General features: G+C 34.7%; 1 protein-coding gene and 1 long non-coding RNA gene across 2 annotated transcripts; one reads left to right on the plus strand and one right to left on the minus strand.

The window, feature by feature from the left end:
* The first annotated feature begins 1,787 nt into the window (after positions 1-1,787).
* On the plus strand, positions 1,788-3,057 carry LOC116127800. Its single transcript, XR_004127642.1, has 3 exons — positions 1,788-1,873; positions 2,311-2,417; positions 3,014-3,057. It is a non-coding gene; the product is annotated as an uncharacterized LOC116127800 (long non-coding RNA).
* Positions 3,058-6,183: 3,126 nt separating this feature from the next.
* LOC116127765 (AP-1 complex subunit sigma-2-like) lies at positions 6,184-8,862 on the minus strand. Its single transcript, XM_031413410.1, has 7 exons — positions 8,765-8,862; positions 7,538-7,624; positions 7,267-7,358; positions 7,062-7,170; positions 6,915-6,950; positions 6,432-6,499; positions 6,184-6,333 (listed from the first exon to the last, which is right to left on the minus strand). The coding sequence occupies exons 1-7, from the start codon at positions 8,804-8,806 to the stop codon at positions 6,330-6,332; spliced, it is 438 nt and encodes a 145-aa protein (XP_031269270.1). The 5' UTR covers positions 8,807-8,862; the 3' UTR covers positions 6,184-6,329.
* Between the last annotated feature and the right edge of the window lie 2,683 nt (positions 8,863-11,545).

Here is an 11,545-nt window from a genome sequence, read left to right on the forward strand (position 1 = left end):
ATTTGTATGAGATTCTCCTTTTTTTAAGCAAGTGTTGAGAGGGTTTAATTGAATTGACTCTATGAATTATGTTTCATTTCCGTTTCCTTTATGTACTAAGGCACTTGTTTTTTGTTGATATGAATAAGTGCACATATGATGGGTCTTTGATAATGTTAAAGGTGTATGATAATATGATACAATCATTTTAGGAAGAGCATATCACTTCATTTGTTGCCCATCTAAGAGAATAAACGAACAAATTTGGGCAGAAGAGCTGCACTGATTTGGGCAATCCACCAAGATGCTTTGATGGGGCAAAAGGCACTCAGATTATGTTGCACGGTGAAACTTCAACCTTTAAACAAACAAATCTTGTATTGAAGTAATGGCTCTTGTGGAATGAACAAAACTGATCAATGTCAGCCCCATTCCAGCGAAAAAAAAACAAACATCACAACACCAATAACACTGAAAAAAGCAATTTCTCCAGTACAAAAAATGACCATTGGTTACAACTTTGGTGAATCAGAATCATAAATCGGACTTTAAAATTAATGTTGTCTCTGCTCAAGTGACCAAACATGGGAAAAAGCACTTATCTATAAATATGGTCTTTCTTGCTTCTAATAAGTAATCAGTTTATGTAAACTTTAGATCTTTTCTTCTTCTTCTTCTTCTTTCTTCTTTTCCTGAGGGTGGGGGGTGCATAAGAACTTGCAATGTGGCAATAGGTTATTTTTTCTTTTTTTTTTTCCTTTTTAAAGTGTAATATTAATCTAGCTAGAATAATTTCCTATTTTACTTATTTTGTCAATGTGGATGCGAATCGCAATTCATGCAACTTCTTCTCTAGTTGGCATGAGTTTGCACAAATTCTATGAGGTGCTTTACCATCCTGGTTTTGTCTCTAAGCTTCAGTTGTAGATAAAACAAAAGGGTTGGAAAATAATAAAGTTCAACCAACCTAAATTTTAGTATCAGCGTAAAACATCAGAAGAGGAAAAACATATGCAGACATGTGATGAAAGTCAAATGAGGAAAAAGAAAAGGGAGACATAATGTTATATTACACAATAATAAATATTAGCAAGTCTTGATTCCAACCGAAAATAAAGTTCTTATCTGCAGTTGCCGAAACCTAAACTAAATAGACAATGGAAATCTACCCTAGGAAACAAATCCCAATTAAAATAGGAAAAGAAAATTTCTTAAATAGGTAAAGAAGGTATTTTCAACCTTTTCTCTTTGAAATTAAGAGATCCTGAGACTTGTTATCTGTTTTATGTTTATATTGATCATCAATCCAATACCCTTAATACTACAATTTAAAATATTTCATTAGAGTCGTATCAAGAAATTTTCTTGTTTGGTTTCTTAAAATGACTTAGTAACTGCAGTAATACGTACTGATGTCTCTTTATCTCCTCAGACTCCTACACACATGTTTGATAGCAGACTTTTGCTTTGGTGGAGAGTTATTTGCTTTACTTGACAGGCAGCCTATGAAGTTATTTAAAGAGGAATCTAACAGGTACTTTCATCTGTTACCTCTGAAGGTATCTGATTATTTCTTGTTGAACGACTTGAAACTCTGCTAAAGATATACTTTCAATACAACTTAAAGCAAATCATTGAAGTATGTTGCTTTCAGATGACTGGCCTAGAGAAAATTCAATTACTTTACATTTATTCTTGCTAGAGTTTGCTGGAGTTTGAGACTGGCTGTTTAATATTGTTTTCCTTTTCCTTTTCTTTTATTTTTCTTTATGTCTGAGCTTATTGTCCAGCCCTTGTTATGTTGTACGATCTTAATAAATATCTAACAATTAGTACTTCTCCAGGTTTTATGCTGCAGAGGTTGTCATTGGCTTGGAATATCTTCAATGTTTAGGTATTTTGAGCTACTGAGAACTGTATTTGCTTTTTGTTTAGATAAATTCATTGTGTTATGTTTCCTGTATCATAACTTGGAAAAATATCAAGTTATTTATGTGAGTTCGTCACTGAACAGTAATCATCTTTGTTTGAAGTATTAGGAAAATGTCAGAGTCCATATTTTCATTGGATTTGAACAAAAATATTGTGCATCATTGTAAAAAGGAACTGAGAGAGATGTTCTCCAATGGCTTTTAGAAAAAAATCTGTGCATGAGAAGTTTTGTTGTAAAGTTGAGTAGGAGATATCAGCTAATGATGGAAGTGAGAGACATGTTCTCTAATGGCTTTAAGATAAAGAAAATTAGTTGGCTGCAATCCAATAATTTTTTATAACTAATTCATGTCATTAATCTTGTGCTTTTTTCTATTTTTGTTGGTGATGACCCTGCAGGAATAATTTATCGAGACTTGAAGCCTGAAAAGATTTTACTCCAGAAAGATGGGCATATAGTATTAAGTGACTTTGATTTATCATTCATGACGTCCTGCAAACCCTGAGTATGTTACCATGTTCTTGTAATTGTTTATATTTTCATTAGGATATGCACTTTGTCTATTTCCTGAGTTATGTTCCCTGAGCATGGATAATATGAGTTAGCTCAATTTATCAACTGTTTCTTGGAGGGTGTTCAACTGCTCTTTTCTTGTCACTGGTATGCATGAAAAAGATGATTTTCCTTTCAGGAAGGTTGTTCGATAGCAAGACGGACACATCCTTTTAGTTATACCAATATAAATTGCATGATTTGTAGGATACTACCTATATTATAGCTTTTGAGGTTTCTTATAGGTGTACAAAGTCTATGAAATAAATCCTGCACATGTCAGGGTTGGAAGGTTCATGTTTCCTAGATTAAAGTGTGTAAAAAAATAACTATCTTTAAGTAGTCATTCTTTCTCCGGCGTTGCAAGGTTATGAAAAGGATTCCTTGTAATCTTTTGTCACCACAGAATGTGCTTTTGTCATGTCTACACACAGAATTTGAAAACAATTACATCTCTCCGGAATTTCCTATCTACTTTGATACTTATCAAATGCTTAGAATAGGAACTATGACTACCTTTACAGGCTATAAATTTTACTACTTCTGCAGATTATTAAGCATCCACCACCTAATAGGAGAAGATCCAGGAGTCAACCACTGCCAACATTTTTGGTAGAACCAGTTATAGTGTCAAATTCATTTGTGGGAACTGAAGAGTACATTGCTCCTGTAAGAGATTCAATTTTTCCCAGAGCTTATGCATTTCATGCTATTTGTGATATTCTGTTAGCTTGTTAATGTCCATTTGCTTCATCTGAAATGGAAGGTTTAGATAATATTTGCTGCATGAAAACTTTTTGTCTAATTTGGTTTTTGAAATTCTAGCTAATAGATATTAACTGTTCTTTTCCTGCTCTTGTTTGTTTTTGCAATCTGTATTATCATGTATTTAATATTTGCTATTCGATTTTAGGAAATTATTACAGATGCTGGCCACAACAGTGCTATTGATTGGTGGGCTCTTGGTAAGCACCCGCTGAAGCTAAATACTTGATATCATGATCGTTTTGTGTTTCCCCTTCTTGTTATTTCTTTTAAATGATCTGTTTCAAAGGGCTCTTGGTAAGCACCCACTGAAGCTGAATACATGATATCATGACCGTTTTGTGTTTCCTCTTCTTGTTATTTGATATGAATTCTTACAACCACAATTCATACACTACCCTAAAACAACCAATTTTAACTCCACCTAGGCTAGGGTTTCTTCCAACTCCTTAAGACCATTCGGCTAACACTCTCCATACACACACACAACCATTAAAACAACTTAAAACAACCCTTTATATCAAACTCCAATCAACACAAAGGCACTCATGCTCAAATGCACCACAAACGGATTCATACACACCATGCAAAACAAAATCCAGAAAATGAGTTAACTTAAGGCTAAAGAAAAACAACTTACAAAAGAGATGACCAAGGAATCAATCAAGCCTAAAGGAAACTCCACCAGCTTGATAGACACTCCACCACCAAGTTTGGCCGAACTTGGGTAAAGGAAACAAGAGAAAAACAATTCTCAAGACAAAGCACTATTCACTTCAATATTCAATCCCTTTACAAAAATGATCAAGTGGCCTTTAAATAGGCTTTACAAAAATTAAGGGATTTACCCTAGCAAATATTACATGATGAAAACATTAAAATATTACATGAAAATTAATAAACAAAAAGTCTCCACCACACAATCCAAAAGCAAGCCATAACCATTTAATGTCATGGACAACCTTTCCCTAATTTAAGGACTTATGTCCTTAATAACAATTTTAGGGATTTTCCTCCAAAATTTGAATCAAATGACACCCAAAACTTGGGCTTGGGCCAATGTAACTTGTTTCCACTTGTTGTTCACGTTTTTGGTCACAAAATGGGCTTGAGCCGTGCCTTGGAACCTTAAGACCTCTTGGACAATTTTGTGAGCTTCCTTGAGTGTTTGGGTTGCTTGGGCCGAATGTTGTTCTTCATGTTGTCCTTGTGTCTTCATTGAAATCCCTAGCATTTGTGATGAGCATGATGGGCTTGGATTCTCATCATTATTTCTTTTAAATGATCTGTTTCAAAAATGCTAGTTTTAGATTCATCTTACCTTCTAGATGTGGGAATTTAAATATTACTAGCTTATATTTGGGCTTTGAATTCACTTTATGTCTGGTATTCATTTATCTTTTTGTATGAGATGCTCTACGACCATACACCTTTCAGAGGTATAAATAGACAGAAGACATTTGCCAACATTTTGCACAAAGACCTCAATTTCCCAAGTAGCTTTCCAGTAAAAATCTGCCGCCTTTTAAGTCGGTTAAAATTATTCTCTTGTTATTCTGGTGAGTCAGTGGATATTGTATACATGCTCAGGATCTTGAGGTTTGGTCAAAATATGGATAATCTCTGGAACTTAAATTGATGAATAGTTAACAATGGAGAACATTTAACAAGTGAGTATTAACCAAAAACTTCTTTTGGAAAGGTAGAGGATACCTTCCTAAGAACATCATGGCTACAAAGTATATTGGGTCTAAATTTTCACTGCCTTTGATGGAAATGTGTACCAGCTATAAGTTTTAACTGGCTCGGAGATGTCAACATGAATTTAGAAGTGATTGATGATGATGAATGGGGCTTCTCTTCATTGAACTTGCAAAATTAGTATTCCATTTGGGCAGAACATTTCGGTTCCATGAGATGAGTAGGCAACTGATGTTAATTTGCTTGATGTTTCATTCCAAGTCAGTCTTGTAGGTAGGCAGCTGCTTAATTTGTTGTTAAACAGAGATCCCGCAGATCGTTTAGGATCAAATAGTGGTGCCAATGAAATTAAACAACATCCTTTCTTCCGTGGAATCAATTGGCCTCTGATTCGCACCATGGTAGGAGAGGACTACTTGCATTTTACCATGTTGAATTCTCAAACAGCAAATGATTTAATATCGAATGTTTCTCTATGCCTATGCAGAGCCTACCTCCACTAGATGCACCTCCTGAGTTAATTGAAAAAGATCTGAAAGTCAAAGATGTCAAGTATGAAGATGATGGAGTGCTTGTTAATCCTGTAGATTTGGACCTTTTCTAAAGGTTTGGATTAGCAACCATTTCTAATGTTAAACATGGACTTCAGATTGACTCTGCTTTACACTCCCTTTATTGTTGATTCATGTTTTCTCTTATCATATGACCAGAAATGGGATATAGACAATGAAGGTGAGATGGAGGAGGTTCTGTCATCGTGTCATGTCATCCTAAACCTAAAGTAAAGCATGTAGGTTGTTTTTATTTGATTTCTGTGGAGAATTAAGACTTTGCCCTGTATTTAACCATATAATATAACTCAACACTTCCCATCTCTCCCATTCTTTTTGAGACTCTACTATGGCGCAGTTGTAGATATCCAGCTTTTGTTTCATTTTGTGATTCTGCTATGGCGTAGTTGTAGATATCAAACTTCTATCTAACCAGTGAACAAAGTGTTATAAATAAAGCACAATTTGCTATTCTCTTTGTCAGCTCACAAATGCACAATCTAATCTTGAACCATGCATAACAGGTCAAGCATTTCAGTTCCTATAAAAACATAAATTTTCCATTCCTCAAATTGTGAGAATTTGATAACTTACAAATTCTCACCCTCTACATTGCCTTCTGCATTGCCATTAACTTACAACACCATTGCTGTCAAAATCTGCTCTTAATCAAAGTGGTATCTTTTGGTATATAAGAGACAGTCATTCAAAAAGAACATGTAATATATATCCATAATATAGCAAAATCAACAACTCACTAACAAAACATACTGTTGCTTTGCAAATTACAGCAAGAAATGCAGGCAAATGTTGCAGTCGTATGGTGTCTTTACACAAAAAGGCTTGGATCAGCTGCAGAGATGCATCAGACAAATTTATCACACTGTTAATACGCAAATCTGATGAGCAACCAAGTATACAATTCTTGCAAGATCCTTATGTTACCCTACTTGGTGGCCGGTGTGATTATATTACTTATTGAACCGACATGTTCTTTTGCAGTCTCCACCAATGAGTCCTACAACATAAAAAAAAATGATACACTGTAAAATAAAAAAATTATGAAAAACTGACAACCAAAACCCACTGTGACCGAGAAAAAGAAATTATGCTTGAGCTGCTATTAGACGTGCAACTGTTTTCTTGCTTGACTCTTGAAGTTCACCGGCAATCAAGAGTTCATACAAAATATAATAGGCCTATAAAGTAAACGACTGTCAACAATTAGCAAAGACACAAATTTTGGCATCCATGCAATATAAACTGATCTATGCTAGATAAGCAAGAGGGCATTAAATTAATAAGGTATTTTGGGCAGTCACTTATTGTATCAATCACCATTTATGATATGAAAAAAAAAAAAAAAAAAAAAAAAAAAAAAAACCTTTCAGAAAGGAAAATCCCAATTGCAAAACAAGCCCATTGCAACATACCTTGTGAAAGTTGAAGATCAAGTCCAGCTCGCAGACCTGGAAGCAAAATTAGATTACCACAAACGTCAGTTTCTATACCAATCAAATGGAATTATACACTTTAATTCACTTAGTGATCTTATACAAAGTAAAGTCAACTTCACTCACACTTCCAAAGTATCTGTCAAGAATCTCAACATAATGATGAATTATTTCAAGGACCTCTAATTCATTGTCATCCTGATCAATGCACATGCAGAAGTATAGACTAGCATATCTGCAAAACATATTCATTGGAACCAACTCAGTTGATCATCTCTATGATGGCGAAACATATTCATTGATTCACAAATACTGTCATATTTGCATATACCTTTTATAAACAACTTTGTATCCTCTCCATTCCACAAAATTACAGAGCTTGGGTCCTCGTGAAAGAATGACTCCACTGAGCTCACGAATAACCTTCTCAGACAAAGCAGCAGTTCAAACAAATCATCAATGTAACCACAACTATTACAATAAGTTAAGAAAATGATACCACAACAATCATTTATCCAACACAAGGCAGGTCCTTTGAAAATAAAATTAATAATTAAGATCTAGAGAGAAAATATCTGAGCGACATGGATTTAAAACCATACCTTAGTTCGTTCCTTTTGTGAATAAGGAGAATACCATTTAGTCAACCGGAATTTTCCTTGTCGGCTAATAAGAAACACAAATTGAATCTGAAACATATTGAAGATAAAAAATTATAGAACATCAGCAAAGTAAAACCATTAATCTTCATTTGGCATTGGCAACATAAAATGAACAAGATTTAATAAATCAGAGCTATCAGACATAGCACAACCTAAATGATTGTGGCATATCCAATCAATGATTTGTAAATGAATACACATCTTTTCAATGATTATTTCAAAAGATATTATTGGCAATGGTTCAGGCCCTCAACCAAGATCAACAGCCTTAATCTCAGCATCCAAGGTTGCTCTTCAACGCATGTCAACTTTATAACACTACAAAATTCTTAGCAATCAAAATATGTTCCTTCAATCCATGATTTATTTCCCTCAACATCCACTGTCATTTCCAGAAAATTTAGATATGGTTTTTTGTTTGTAGTCAACTTAAGCCATACTGTGAGAAAATGACATAAAACATGGGTCATTTTCCAAGATAAGCCAAATGTATAGTATTGATAAGCTAGTTCCAGCTGAAAGTTTACCATTCTGACATATAAAGCCTCCATGCTAACTAGTTTTCTATCAAATGCATCCCTATCCTTCTTATACAATTATTCAAAAAGTCGTCTTCCTAACTTACTGTTTAAAAACAAGGTAGTTCAAGAATGAATAACCCACATGGGCAGGTCTCAGAACTTTCTAATAAATTACTAAACTAATACAGCTTTGTCGGTTGGAGGCCAATTAAAATTCATAAAACTGTTATTCTACGCCATACGCTTCAATGATCTCTAATTCAAGATCTTAGCTAGATTGATACATATACAATTAATGAACTTGACAATACATATCACTGAAATTAGCAAACTTGCACGTTCAGAGAGCAACCAATCCATCATAACCCCAAACATTAGCTCAACCATTCATCTAATAATGCGATTATGAAGTCAGATCTAACGGTGACAATATATCACCTAAATATAAAAATCAGTTCAAGAACAATGCATCAGTAGAACCAAAACCCCCAAATCTAATGTAATACTTCAATAAATGAAAAACTCCAAAGAAGTTATTTAATAAAAATGAATAAACGCTGTATATCTAAAGAAATGGAATTCGATGGATCAATCCTCCATTAAGCTAATGAAATCAACAAACAATGACAATACAAGTTTCACATACCATGGTGTTCCGACTATATTGACGATAGAATGAAATTGTCATCGATCACCAATAAATTATGGCTGTAATTTTGCTCTCCTCTCGTCTCTTATATTAAACAGCTAGTCTGCTTTGTATGTATGATAGACTGCGACGGGAAGACGATGATAAATTCACAGTTTGGGCTCAATATAGAAAAGGCCCGGCCCAGATAGTTATTTTTATTTCGTTATTTAGACTCTTAAATCTAAGCCCAATATGACTTTATGGGTTGTTAATTACAGGCCAGTCCGCTATATCGACCTTGTTCAATTGTTTCAGCTGGTTCGGAATGGAATGGAATCTCAGCAATTCTTCAATGGTTTTCTACAGAATCTACAACTTTTATTAAAAAAAAAAAAAAAAAAAAATACACTTCTGTTCAATGGATTTCACCTAATAATCGGTTGCAGATATTCTAACTGTTTTTTTTTTTTTTTTCTTTTTGTGAAAATCTCTGTGTTTAGTCATACTGGAACGGCTGTGGAAGTTGAGATTTCATTTGAATAATAATAGTAATAAGAAATTAAGAAACGGCGTGGGTGGGCGGCGGCAGGCAAATATGTCACATGTCAAACTCTTAAAACATTTGACGTCATCAAAGCCGCAATCCCAGAACCATTAGATTCCTTATTCTAATGCTCCCGCCGCTTGACTTCGCGCACTTCAATTATCTTCCATTATCAAAAGCCAGAATATAGCAAACACAGTATCAAAATCATACTCATATATATACAATTAAACTAAACTGTTTCATTTCTTTGCAAAAATTACAACCAAAACTTTACAGGAGTCTAATGGAAATGGCACTTATTTGGCTGGGAAGATTTAACATTCATGAGGACGAAGGCTCTGCAGAGTGGACAGGTAAATTGACAGCAATCCAGCCATCTTTCCATGCAATCCATGTGGAAGACGTGGCCACATCTACATAGTCTGCTCACTGCATCGTCCTTCTCGAACTCTATCAAGCAAATGGAGCACATTCCCTCCTCCGTCTCCTCCAGTTCTTCAAACTTACTTACTGAAAGATAGGGCGCAAGCTCCTCTATAGAGCTCTGATCATCGTCCGCATTCTTGAAAAACATAAAAGCCAGTATTCTGTGAAGACCCTTCGTCAGTTGAAGTAACGGGATGATAATAGAAGTGTAGAAAACGATGCTGGCCATGCACAAGCGTGACTCTGAATACACTGAAGAAATCATTTTTTCTCTTGGTTTTGTGTTTTGTTTGAGCTGAATCAGTAGAAACTAGAGATGGAAGACGAGGTTGTTGCAGCGGTTGTTGTTTGTTTATATAGGACAATAGGGTTGAGGGTCAAACCATTTTATAGTATTTGTTAACCTCTTTTTTTTGCTGAAAGGTTTTTGACTTTTGGTGGATTTTTAAGAATTAAAAATGGTTTGAAAGATGCTAAGTCGTGTTTTATTAAGTGTTGGGTCGTTATCGAACTTTGAATTCGGCGGAGAAGCAGGGCCGGCGCCGACCCCACATCCTCTCAGTCTTCTCTTATTTTATTCTCAATGAGGACACCACCTGTTCCTAATTAACCCAATTCTTGTTGTTTATTCCTCACACTACCTCCTTCAGCATGCCTTTCCATATATTATAAATACAACTCAAGTCAACTTCACTCACACTTCCAAAGTATCTGTCAAGAATCTCAACATAATGATGAATTATTTCAAGGACCTCTAATTCATTGTCATCCTGATCAATGCACATGCAGAAGTATAGACTAGCATATCTGCAAAACATATTCATTGGAACCAACTCAGTTGATCATCTTTATGATGGTGAAACACATTCATTAAGTCACAAATACTGTCATATTTGCATATACCTTTTATAAACAACTTTGTATCCTCTCCATTCGACAAAATTACAGAGCTTGGGTCCTCGTGAAAGAATGACTCCACTGAGCTCACGAATAACCTTCTCAGACAAAGCAGCAGTTCAAACAAATCATCAATGTAACCACAGCTGTTACAATAAGTTGAGAAAATGATACCATAACGATCATTTATCCAACACAAGGCAGGTCCTTTGAAAATAAAATTAATAATTAAGATCTAGAGAGAGAATATCTAAGCGACATGGATTTAAAACCATACCTTAGTTCGTTCCTTTTGTGAATAAGGAGAATACCATTTAGTCAATCGGACTTTTCCTTGTCGGCTAATAAGAAGCACAAATTGAATCTGAAACATATTGAAGATAAAAAATTATAGAACAGCAAAGTAAAACCATTAATCTTCATTTGGCATTGGCAACATAAAATGAACAAGATTTAATAAATCAGAGTTGTCGGACATAGCACAACCCAAATGATTGTGGCATATTCAATCAATAACTTGTAAATGAATACACATCATTTCAATCATTATTTTGAAAGCTTTTATTGGCAATGGTTCAGGCCGTCAACCAAGCTCAACAGCCTTAATCTCAACATCCAAGGTTGCTCTTCAACACGTCAACTTTTTAACACTACAAAATTCTTAGCAATCAAAATATGTTCCTTCAATCCATGATTTATTTCCCTCAACATCCACTGTCATTTCCAGAAAATTTAGATATGGTTTTTTGTTTGTAGTCAACTTAAGCCATACTGAGAGAAAATGACATAAAACATGGGTCATTTTCCAAGATAAGCCAAATGCTTAGTATTGATAAGCTAGTTCCAGCTGAAAGTTTACCATTCTGACATACAAAGCCTCCATGCTAACTAGTTTTCTATCATGCATCCCTATCCCTCTTATACAA

The sequence above is a fragment of the Pistacia vera genome, unplaced genomic scaffold (assembly GCF_008641045.1).
Source record: "Pistacia vera cultivar Batoury unplaced genomic scaffold, PisVer_v2 Contig195, whole genome shotgun sequence".
Classification (NCBI taxonomy): domain Eukaryota; kingdom Viridiplantae; phylum Streptophyta; class Magnoliopsida; order Sapindales; family Anacardiaceae; genus Pistacia; species Pistacia vera.